Source organism: Phaethon aethereus (assembly GCF_964289735.1).
Source record: "Phaethon aethereus genome assembly, chromosome: 16".
NCBI classification, from domain to species: Eukaryota; Metazoa; Chordata; class Aves; order Phaethontiformes; family Phaethontidae; genus Phaethon; species Phaethon aethereus.
Window position 1 is genome coordinate 10,439,733 of NC_138592.1, and position 12,553 is coordinate 10,452,285.

At 40.7% G+C, this 12,553-nt stretch overlaps 2 protein-coding genes across 3 annotated transcripts in view; one reads left to right on the forward strand and one right to left on the reverse strand.

Annotated features, from left to right (window-relative positions):
- Nucleotides 1–197, forward strand: part of ZMYND8 (zinc finger MYND-type containing 8) — a gene marked incomplete at both ends in the record, with an annotated part of 50,253 nt that extends 50,056 nt beyond the window's left edge. The window contains one exon of the mRNA XM_082007165.1: nt 96–197. Coding sequence (XP_081863291.1) covers nt 96–197 — 102 coding nt within the window. The remainder of the gene's footprint in view (nt 1–95) is intronic.
- Nucleotides 198–8,315: 8,118 nt separating this feature from the next.
- Nucleotides 8,316–12,553, reverse strand: part of EYA2 (EYA transcriptional coactivator and phosphatase 2) — a gene marked incomplete at its 3' end in the record, with an annotated part of 103,558 nt that continues 99,320 nt past the window's right edge. For both annotated transcript variants that reach the window (XM_082007294.1, XM_082007293.1), the window contains 2 exons: nt 12,450–12,550; nt 8,316–8,396 (listed from right to left, as the gene is read on the reverse strand). In XM_082007294.1, coding sequence (XP_081863420.1) covers nt 8,316–8,396; nt 12,450–12,550 — 182 coding nt within the window. The remainder of the gene's footprint in view (nt 8,397–12,449; nt 12,551–12,553) is intronic.

The window sequence follows — 12,553 nt, forward strand, 5'->3', positions numbered from 1 at the left end:
TCTGGATTTTCCCTGGCAAATAAATCTCTATTTCTGTGGTCATGTTTATGTGACCTTTAACATAACAATATGTTTCTCTTGGTTTTAATCCACAGACCATTCCTGTAGTGGTAAGTCCTTCTGCTGGGACAGTGGCAATGAGAACTGGAGTTCAGTATGTTCAGACCACAATGCCAGTCCAAGTACGAAGAGTCTAACTGCTAACAAGAAGTCCATACAATTGTTGGAATAAATAAATCTAATAGAAATGTGAAAAATAAACACAGTTCTTTGGATTAACCTCAAAGGTTCAGACTTTAGCTTTGTATATGTGTACAAAGCATTAACTACACTACATTAATGTAAAGCATTAGCGCTGGCTTAGAAAAGCTGAGGACAGGTAAGATCCATATTAAATCTATGCTTCTTTTGTAAATACTGTACAATTTGTGGATGTCATTAAAGTTAGAGTACCATCTCCTTTTTATATTTGTATTGACTTTAACTTATAAAGAGTGTTTGAAGTTGGAAAAGGAAGGTTTAAAACAGACGTATCGCAAGCTAACACTGAAAACTGGTCTTGGGAAATTGCAGTTATGCATCAGATAAGATAATCATGAGAGACTGAAAAACTTGATTTGCATTTGGATTGAAAAAATATTCTGCACTTTGAAACTCTTGTAGCATTTCTTTGAGCAACCAAATGATGAAAGGTGTCTTTGTTCAGTAAATTGCATTAGGCAAATGATGACATTTCCAATCGGTGGACCTGAAATACATAAAGATTTACATTGGGTTTTACAATGACCAGGCTGTTAAAATTTATGTTGTTTGTAGGTTACAACTAAGTTAAAATTTCCTTCAGTCTAATATCCGAAAAGTTGGGGAGTGTAATACCAGCTGGTTGCAGCATGATTTCTGATCACTGATATCAAAGATTGAGAAAAATCAAGTTTTTTTCCTATGCTTCACAGTTCAGTTTTCATTTTTAAAATCCTCCAAAAAGGACTTTGAAAAGCTTTTTGAATGGAACAAGAACTAGGTGTGGAGAAAAACATGGATCGGGAAACATGGGCAAAGGACTTTTGATGCTGGGCCAGAGCATGTATTATTTATATGATGGAATTTATGTTTTTATGTAAGCATGAAACAGTACAGTATGAGAGAAAGTAACCCCTGAAAACGCTGTCTGTTACACTTATACTGTAGTACCATTTTGTATGTTGTGTAAAACGAAAGCATTGAACAAAGCAAAGGTGATGTATGTATATGAGAAAATTAATTGTATGATATCATTCCAGTACATTCTGTTGTACATTTTAGTCATGTTGATTTCTCCCATTGTTTATAAAAGAATGCGGTTTGTACAGTCTCCAGCTAGTACCCAGAATAGAGGGAAAAAAGTATTAGAAAAAAAAGCAAGAACAGAATATTCGTGAATTGCAGTTGTGTCAAAAATAGCCTAGCTGGCCTTATTTGTGAAGCATAATTGCTTTTAGCATATGGAAGTATTTTTTCACATTTTCTTTGTATAAAATTTGTATTAAACTTAAATATCTTTTTTGACAATTGTGTTTCTTTGTGACTAAGGCAGGTGGCACACACGATATGCTTTGGGTTTCTTCAATTTTTCAAGAAACGTCACAATTTTTTTATTAAACTGTTTTAGAAAAATGTTCTGTGTTCCTGGATTTCCAGTTTCGTTTCAATCTGGATGAATGCTCATTTCTGCACAGCCTCCAGATCATAGGTAATTTGACTTATGTTGGGATCTTTGGTCTCAGAAGTGTGGGACCTCTGAATCCAAGCCTGTCAAATGGGAGAAAAAGTGGCGTTGGCAGTCTGTAAATAAGAAGCCGTTATGTATGAAACTCAGTAGCGTCCATTTTCTCTCAGTTTTAACAGCAGCAAAGGTCCATTGCTTGTTGTGCAGCATTTATGCATTGGTTTGGTTGTGGTGGGAGCGACACGTGTAGCCTGGTTAGGTTTATTTGTGGGCTAGAAATGGGGACTTTCATGATGAGTATGGTTGCAGCCCTCTAAGAGGAGACTTTAATTAGCTGTGAAAAGAAAGAGCTCACTGTAAAATCTTACTATGAATATTGTCTTGAAGTTCCTACTCCTGTTGGAAGTAACCTGCATTTGTAAAAGAACAAAAGTTTATGTTCCCAGTGCTACTGTTTAAAGAAAAGCACAAATCGTTGCAAGCTTGAAATGCTGTTTTGGCCTTCCCCATGCAGTCTGAGTGCTGGTATCCCTGACACAAGCTTTTGTGTTAGGAGGAAAAGGGAAAAAGATGAACAAGTCAAGAGGAGTTAGGGAAACCACATGGCTTTCTGAAGCCTGTTTCAACCTATGCTTTTTTCCTTTTAATGGGCATTGCTTTTTCTGTAAGAGAGTTTTCTCTTATAATAGCTTATAATTTTCTCTTATAATCTTCTTATAATAGAAATAATAGGTGACCAAATCCTAGTAAAGATTTATATAAAATAGTAACTCCCAAAAAGTGTTAATCAGGTTAAGATCGAAGTATCATCCTTGGATCTTCTGCTGACTGTGTGTTTTTTTTCCACATTTTAGCTAGTTACAGTATGAAGTTCACTGCTCTTCTGAAGACTGTTTTGCGTTAACTAACATGAAGGAAGAACACATCTCTGGCTTGGACATTATGCGTTGAGATGACACTGATGTGATATGAATTTAACCGATATGAATGTAACGGATAGGCTGTGACTTTAATGAACGATTGAATACCATACTGGGCATAAGCTGCATCCATGGCTTGTGTATGGAGTGTCCCTCTGCCCTGTGTAGTGTTTCCCTCGTTTATTTCGGATCCAAGTATTTTGGGAAACATTACTGTGCTGGGTCTGGAATTTTTACCTCTTTCTGATGGTGAAGGGTCATGAGTTGTGGTACCTGACTCAGTCCTGGACTGAAGACAGTCTGGATGGCTACCCCTTCATTGTCTAGCTGCAAAGGGTGATGCTAATGATCGGGTGTTGAGTTGATGAGGGCCAGGGGGTCATAAATTGTAAATGATGAAAAGCCTCTTTGGCCATACACCATCCCAGGACAGCTCTGTTTTCACCCTTCAGCTACAGGCATCGGCTGTCCCTCGGGTTTGCCATCCTCTGTTATAACCTGCTTAAAGGCATGTGGGCGTATTACTGCCAATTCTTCTGCGTTTGGGGAGAAAATTAACTTGTCTTGGAGTTTGAGCTTAGAAATCTCTAGATGATGATGGTGATTAATACCTTCAATTATCATGTGGCCCTTCATTAAGGAAGGAGGGAAGACAAGACACTGGTGTTCCACCAGTGCTTGGGCGGCACTGGCTGCAGAGAGGCGATGATGTTCAAACTGGAACTTTGTGGGCTGGCTGTGAATGCAGGGTTAAGAATTTGCCATCGGGTATGCTGTCACCTTCCTGTGCTGATGCTTGCTGAATTAGCTTCTCAGCACTTGCATCACAGAAATGCAAGCAGCCAAGAGGAACATAGTCTGTCCAGAGCCATAGGCTCCCATGTTTTTCATCCTCCTCAGTGCAGACGTGTCCGTTCAGAAAAGGTGCGATAGGTTCTGCTCTCCGTGCTCAGTCAAAGCCTGTCTACAACCCACTGAATGCCAGGATTTCATCTGTTACACAGAGAGAGAACCGTGGGACCAAAGTCCCTCTGAAGTTACCCTTTCTTTGTGAATCATAGTGGCTAGTTTTTAAAATTACTCTACCAGCTGCACCTTAATTGATGGCATTTTAGAAACAATGAGATTTCCCTTTTTCTTCCCTTTGAACAAATAATTTTCATACAAAAGGCCACTTGAGTACTTGCCCACTGTTAGCTCTGCTATGCTTGCCTTATCTGTCCAGTGGTGTTATCTCACAGGGAAATAGCTAAATGCTGAGAATTTCGTTTTGTTTACCTGATGCTTATCAGGTAAGACGGCTGTGAATCCAGAATTCTGAAACGACCTCCCAAACCAAGGTTTTGCTAGGCAGCTGTCCGGGGGAGGAATGAGGTATTGGGCATTCCTGCTTTGGAGGCTTTGTACTGCGAAGCCCGACTGCTCTCAGGCGGTCAGACTGGAGAACTGCATGGAAAACTCAGTACAGGAAATTCGTGGTAAAATAGTACAAGTAGACTGTGTTCTTCCATCCCCAGCGATGACGTGTATTTTTGCAACTCTGTTCTTTGCGGTTTTCTGGTTATTTGACAAAATGCTATATTCTGGTGTTGCATCTGAACTATTCAAAGCTGGGCAAAGGCAAAGTGTATTTTTTGTCAAAGCTGTTTTTAGAAATGGTTCAGGTCCAGGTTCTGCTTTAACAGAACGACTAGAACTTTGAAGACCGAGACCTAAGACGACACTCTCTCTTGGTGCATGTCATCTCAAGGGGGTTTTTGGTTATTAAGAGCGGTATTTACTTTGTGCTGCACTCCAGAACTTGCTACAAGTGGCAGTTGACAGCAGATGGGTGGACAGACCCTAAGGATAAGGGTAATGTGGGGCGAAAAACTAAAAGCATTTTGTTTTAGCCCTTCATCTGAAGAGGATGCGGGGAAGAGCAGGGGTGTGGTGTGCATCAGTCCCTGCAAAACTTCGCTTGATTCCAGTTTCTATTATAGAAGACAAAAGATTCAGTCTGCCTTGCACTGTTGGAGGGAGGGGAAAACCCCAAACAAGCCCAAATCAGGAGCTGCTCCCGAGGAAAAAACCAGAATCTGGTTTCTTTCCTTGATCGCAGCCTTGGCAAATCAACAGGGAAGGCTTTTTGCTGTTCCTGATGGGCTTTAAAAAGCATTTGTATATGGCGCTTATCTGAGCAGACTAAGAAGCGCACATGGCTGTGGTAGGTTGGCACAGGGCTGCTGCTCTGATTGGCAGCTGTCACCTTAGTCCTAACTGCTTCGGTGATACCGTCCCATGCTGGTGCTCAGAGTGGAAGGTGCATGCACTCCCCAATAACCCTTAGCTCTGCTCTGTTTTGTAATACCTGCTGTCTGCTTGAAAATTACTTGATTTTTCACCCTTCTGGAACACGGGCTGATGTGGCTCTTCTGCTCTGCTAAAGAAGAACTAACATTTTTAAGGTTTTCTATGACGTGATTTGAGGTGCAGATTATTCCCACTTTTAGTGTTGGCATTTAAAGTCCTGGATGTTTCAGAAGTAACAAACACAGCTATGCCGGGGACCTGAGTGGTGGCAGAGGCTCACACTAGTAATGAAGGGTTCACCCTGCCTGCCAGGTGAGACTCTGCTTCCTTTACAAAAGATTACAAAACCTGTTAATATTATTGTGTAGACAGGAGCTGAACAAGGAATTATGGGAACATTAGCAATCAATAATTGGTAGTTTTAAAAAGACTATTTCTTTTACTCTGCAGCACTGTATTCATATTAGTTATCTGTAAGGAAATGATAGAGCAAAGGATACTCTTTGAAAGGCAATGAATCTCATGTCAGGGTACATGTGGTGCTGGTGTTTTTTCCTTGTTTGGGAAAGTATTTTGGTCCTTGAAGTGTAGGAAAGGAGCTGTGATAGCGGCCGCTGCGCCCTCATGCTTACAGTCCCATTCAAGACTTCAACCCGTATTATCTCACCAGATGTGTCCTTCACATCCCCTTTTCTATTTAAGATACAAAAAGTCTGTATCAGACATTCAGACATGTACTAACATACTGAACATTTTTTGATGGAGCAGATGTTAGTCTGAGCTATACATTTTAATAATGGTACTAACATGACTTGCTTGGTTTGTTCACTTCAGATTCAGCTGTACTGCAACTTATTTGGGAACCTTGTCACATCACAGTTGTACTCCAGCCTGGTTAGTGATGTGACTAAGCAAGGATTTTATGCTGTAACAATGTACAAATACATAAGAACAGGTGAAAAAGCTGAGCAAGGCCTGTACGTGTGTGTGTGTGTTCCCAGGCCTTTTGTGTGTTCATGAGTAAAAAGTTGTTATAGGTCCCCTCTTCTAGCATCACAGATTCCCTGGAACAGTAAATCCTGATACTCCTGCTGTAGCGAGAGATGACCATGTGCCACAATGACCGGAAGGAAGCGGTACACCTGTCTGCCAAACAAGTGTCCCTAATGCTGGTGTATGCCACCCTCGTCAGCTGTGTTACCTGTGGGTAAGTAAAATTCATTAGCTGGGAGGAATATGGAGAAACCACTTAAAGCAATGGTACGTGGAACATGAGCAGGCATCAACAGAGAGCAGGCCCAAACCTCTGCCAAGAACTTGGGAGACAGAAACAAGAGAGCCTGAGAATCTTTAAATACATTCAGAAAGCAAAATCTTCTAAGAAGCTTGGGGGGGGGGGGGAGGGGGGGAGGAAATCAGTACTCAGATAATTGACTCAAGGCAGGTGTTAAATTTGGAATTTCAAGGAAGAGCAATTAGCTGATTGACAGAGTGTTAAAAGCTCTAGTTGTGCTTTCTTAAGAGTCTGCCACCCCTGGCATTTGTTCCTCTTTCAAAGGTTTTATTTACAGGTGTGCTTAGCTTGCAAGCATCTGCCAATTCTCCATTGAGTTTGATTTCCTTGACTTATGATTAAAACTTCCTATTTGTGACAGTCTTAGGGCTGGAAAACCCTGAGGGAAAAATTCTGCCAGACTTGCTTCTCATCAGGCCCCAAGACAAGCAACACCTCTGCTAGAAAAAACACATTTTATTTTGTGTTGTACTCGGCCCAGAGAGCAGATCTTTGCAAATGCCTCCAAAGCATGTACTTAAAGATGTTTTTGTTCATGCCGGCTGCTGACATGTATAGCTAATGTGTTTTACAGTTGCTGCATGGCTGCTACCTTTTGAGCCAAAGACTGAGATCTGATTGTTCTGAGATCAGATTTTCGGTTTTAGTCCAGCCAAAAATCCCCTCTCAGATCTAGCAATGAATCTGCTTCCTGAGGTGAATGTTGTCAGACGTTAGGAGTATCACTCAGGCTTGTGTAGCACTTGTCACACTTGTAACTTGTGTAACCCTTCCTTACTTGTTTGATCTTGATTCACACATGATAGATAAGGGGATTGTATTACTTGCTGCATCTCTCTCTTTAACACCTTGTTCCAGCCAGGCTCTGATTCTTCTGAGGTCATCTGGTGCCACAGCAAGCGAGAACGAGCAGTTTTGAAAATGAATTAGAGATTCATCCAGGCCCAAAGAATTGAAGTATTTTGACAGAAAGAATTAACAGGCCAGGTCAGCAGAAATCCTAAAGCTGAAGCTTACTTGTAGATGCATTTATTTACATAAAAATAACTATGCACAGCTGCAGTACTTGCTTGCCCTTTATCTTCCTTTGCTGAGTGCCCACATTCTCTCCCAGCAGACACCATCGCTGTCTTCCGTCTTTGCCCCACCAGCAGAGTAGCTGGCTACAGACTCCATTTTGCATCTGACGGGCTCTGTTCAGAGTCCTTCTAGACAACCCCACCTTGAAATGGGGAGTATGTATTCTGCATACACCTCTAGATCCAAGAGTGGCTGGAGAGAAGAGAAGGCAGGTCATCTAGTCCCCCAAAATGTAAACATGTTTTTATTTAATGCCTTTCACTCATCACAAGGTACCTTTTCCCCACCCCCAACCCCCAAAACCAAGATGGCAGCATAAGGCACCGTGTAGACACATGCACAGTCCACATACCATCTCTGTAAGATTTAAAAACACAGCTATAGTTCTTACCAACAGTACCATGTGTCCTTATTATTATTGTACACAATATGATTTTCCCCAGGGTTTGTTCTGGAGAAATGAACTATTAATTTAGGATGGTAAGACTTTCCCACCCACCCACCCCAAAAAGCCAGATTAAAAACACAGGTACAGAGCTTAATACCAGAGTAATGAGATTAGTTCATAAATTAAAAAAATACAAAACCAAAATCAACAGTTTCACTCTTATTTTCAGAAAGTCCCATGTGATGTGGTATACTGTGCAGAGACTCCTTACTATGTCCTCTTCCCCTTTCAAAAGCAAGAAAACTGACAAGTAGACCCAAGACTTCTAGTGTTTGTCATTGATGGCAAAAAGGCAGTTACAGCTCTATGCATCCGGCTTAATCATGTAACTGCAGGATCCCCAGCGAGTTATCTGAAGGCTTTTCTTCTGTCCAAAGGAAGAAGGACTTGACACAATGTTCTTTGGCTGCAAGTTCTTAAAGGCTTCCACTGAAAGGGTTCTCCTTCAAAAAAAAGAAAAACTGCAGTTGCCGTGGGATTTTTTTTTTTTTTTTTAGTAAGAAAATGTTGAGGAATAGGTGGAACCGATGTAATAGTTTGAGTGAAGCCCTCACAGTGCTAAGATGGTGGGGTCTGCTACAAATATTCAAGTTCCAAGGCGTGCCGAAGAGCTTCCAGGTCAGCGTGACAAGAGATTCTCCAGAATGGCATGTTGTGCTAGAGTGAAACCAAAAGAGGGTATTTTTTGTTTTTTGTTTAATACTGAGATCAAAACAACTTTTTTAGTTTGCACCCTCGGGAACAGAGCTTTGTACTTGGGCCACCAGGTTGTCACGGTGTCACAGGCAAGGAGGCTCATCTTAGGGAGGGAGGGAGGGGGGAGTGTCCATTTGCTGATACCTTTCTCCTCTGCAGAGAGGATAACAGATCCTCTGCAGCTTGGGAGTGTCCTGCTCCAGAGACGATGTAGGATGCCAGCTGACTTTCCGAATGTACTAGCTACTAAACTTCACTCTCATATTTTTTCATGGATTAATTAGGAATGTTTCTAGAATTGCAGTACTCCTAGAAACATTTTCTTGCCACTTAGTGATGTTCACCTACTGTAACAATTTATACAAGAATTAAGATTATATCTTATAGACTCTCCAGAAAGCATCATAATCCTGTCCTGTAACACCAATTTCAAAGTTGTCCTACTTACTACTAGTGAAAGCTGTTGCCAGTCCTTCACAGGTAAGTAAAATGAAGTTATTAAAAATTTACAAAAACATAAGCAAAAGAATGTAATATCACGAAGAGTCAAAATGCTTTCTGACAATTCCCGTTCCAAGTTAACTGGAGCCGTAGGTCATATGGCTTTTTCTAGAAATGTAGGAACTGATATCATGGCTCAGATCAATTATTCACTTAGTGTAACACTGCTGCCTCGGAAAAAGACTTCTATGACAGCTTGTCATCAAGAAACCTTCCTAAATCCCATTTTTCAGAGACTATTTTATATTCTTCTCCTGCCTCCCTGTTTTTCAATTCGTATTTACTATGCTAAATCTAAAGTCATGTATACAAATGTCCAAGTTCTAACCAGCCAGTTCCACTTGAATCTTAGTATCTGGACAAAATCTGGAAGGGTCAACTACCTGTGACTTACTATATCTTCTTTATAATACCTAGATTAATCTCTTGAATATACTCTAGGAAAACCAGATGCACCTGAAAGAGGACGAAGTACCAATTTTTTAAAGTGCTGCGACTCAAGTGCAGTTCAGTTACATAGGGGACCCGAGATGGAAACTCTACTCTGGTAAAACAGTACTCTGAAAGCAGCATTGTAACAACATAGTTCTGCAGTCATTAGCAATAGCTATGATCACAGTGGTTGTTTGCAATAAGAGAACCTCAAAATAAGAAGAACTTGCTTTTAGATGTGAAATACAGCTTTTCTTGGTATGTTCTGGTGAGCCTGGGGTTTGAGCTGGATTTCTTTCTTATCTAAAACAGTTAAAGCGGTTTTACTTTAGATCAAAGACATAGCTCGTTTCTGCACTTAAGATTTTACAACAACATTTGGGATTATGATTTTCTTAGCTTCCTCCCAAAATATTGGTCTCTGTACAGTCAGTGATATGTATACAGTAACAAACATATAGAAAGCCTTAACTGACAGAGCTTACTCCCCCCTTTCAGCATGGGAATAAAATTTCTGAGTATTTTATCACTGTAAATAATCCAACTGTAAAAATATTGCTTCTGGACAAATAGCTTAGATAAATCTTCAGAAACTATATACTTCCTAGATAGATGATTCTGATGAAGGGGAAATGTTCCTTTTCCAATTGTACCCACCTGTGTAAAAAAACTACTGGTTCTAGATGATTATTATACAGGGTGTCTATTTACACTCCTCTCATGTTTAAATACAATTAAAGCTTCCCTCTGGTATGTTGCCTATGAGTAAACGAATGTTTCCTTCAAGCTATTTATCATGTGTGTAGAGACAGCAAGCACACACAGACATCTGCAGTGACTGGAATCCATTGCTCTGCAATTTCACTTTAAGGGGAAAAATTACTTTCTTCTCCCTCCCTCTCCCCATGTTGTTATTAAACCCCTTCCATTAATTTATCTATTTTTCTTTCTTAAGCAAGATGAAAACTGGGCCTCCCATCCACTCCTGTTGTTCAGCGTTTACAGATTTATCACTCATCAGACAGGTGAAGAAAAATGATGCACTAAAATGGAGATATTATCAGTGCTGTCAGCAAAACAGTGAAAGGCTCTCTGCCTGCCCCCTGCCTTTTTTTTTTCTTTATAAAGCTCAGGTGTGTAGAAGCCTTGACTAATGATTGTCATCAATCAAAGGAGGCAACAGCCCAGCAAAGAATGTACTCTACTAATGGGAGAGCTGCTTAGGCCAGGAGACACAGGCAGGAGAAATCCTGCCTATAGAAGATTGTTGAACCTTCCCACTTCTCCATACAGCCAGAGTGCCCTTGCAGCCTTTGATGCAGTCATGTTCACTGACCCACTACCTTTGAAGTATGGGACTGGGCTGTCAAAAGCAGCAGGCTATTATCACTTCATTCCCAGTCATGCATTTTGGACTCCTCTCTGTCAATTCCTTAACCCTTCATGAACTAGAGAACCATCTGCAGATTTAGCTAGTTTTCCAAGGTGGGGGCAGGTATTGTTGCTTCTGTTGGCCAGGGAAAATACACTATAAAAAAGAGGGTTTCTGCTGCTTTGAAGACAGCCTGAGATAAGACTCTGGGGATAGAACATGTGCTAATCACTTTATTTGCTGGGATCCCTGTGTTCCTGGGCTTGTGCACTCAATAAGCTCAAATTTGCTTGGAAAGTCTTTGCAAGATCTTAATTCAGAATGAGATGTCAGGTTCTCCAGCACAAGGTTCAGCTGTATAGCTGAATTCCTGTGATGTATTTTGTACATCACCTGAGCTACAGGAGTCATCTGTGTGCCTCTTAAAAATTAACTAGTTTGCTGAAGATGGGACTCATATGCAATGCTCCTGAAGCAAATGCAGCTCAATCACATTTCTGCAGTCACATCAGGAGCACAAGACCCAAGATGCACAAAGACATCTTGCAAATAATGCTTGTCGTTGACAAATTGTATTCCTGTCCCCATAAAGCCAAATAAATGGGAGATCTCAGCAGCTTTCTGTTCTAAAGTTTAGGAAATTAAAACTTTGGCTGTTCAATTCTCATGTTGTACAATTCAGTTGATGCACCTGACTGCTTTCCTTCAGGTCTTTGGTTGTTGCTCTCCATGTTTCTACCACTCACTCCTATGCTGATACCCCAATGTGTATGGCAGAAGATATTCCTTGCTGTATCTCCAGCGTCACCTCCCTCCCCACCCCACAAATCACTATAGGCAGAATGTGGGCTTTGGTCTTCTCAAATTTTGCTTTTATCTCTTCCAAGCTCTGGGGTTCCAGCTTCTCTCCTCTTACAGTCTACCCAAAACAAAGAAGCTTCAACTGGTCCCTAGAACTCCAGTTCTTGTTTCCCAATGAGTGGACTGTGGGTGCCAATGACTGAAGGACTCAACTGGACACACAGGTTAGTCCATTTAATTCTTTCTAAGGCTACTTATGTCAGCGGGCCACATCTATGCAGTGAGCATGAAATATTACTGAGGGCTTGTTGTTCCTGATCATCCTGCTTCTGCAGTTTCTGTTCTACTTTGTATTCAGTACATCTTCCCAATTTAATTTTGCTTGTGAAATTAATCACATTGTTCCATAAATCACTGATAAAGGCAGCAGCTCAGTACTAGTCCCTTTGTTATTCACTCTAATGACATTACACCCTATGATGTCAATGACTTACAAATAAAAATACATGTATGTATATATGCATGTTCTAATATGTAATTCAAAACTAATTCCAATAATTTGGAATTTACAAAAGCAACATCTGTAGATCAGAAATTCACCCTGCTTGCTCATCTGAGATCACACACTGGAGTTTTCCTTTTCATGTCTTTAAAGCCATCTTTATTAAGCAAGAATGATTCCTGGAACACGTGACACAGCAACTACCTGAAAAATTGCACTAGCTACCAAGGTGGGGAGGATTTACAGTAGGAAATTTCTCACCAGGTTGTTGAGTATTTTGCATATTCAGAAATTAGACCAATTGTAAACTGTTTCAAATGGAGGGAGCTTATTAAATGTTTATGTAAAGAAAGGGTCATTGAAATGAAAACTTGGAAGAATCCAGCATGGCATCCACAAACCGTACCTTTTTTGCTCCCTGTTCCTCTTCAACACCATCTCCTATTACGATGTACACGGCTTTCCTTCCAAACCTTTGCATTATTCTTTCAAAACAGCTCTCTTTCCCTA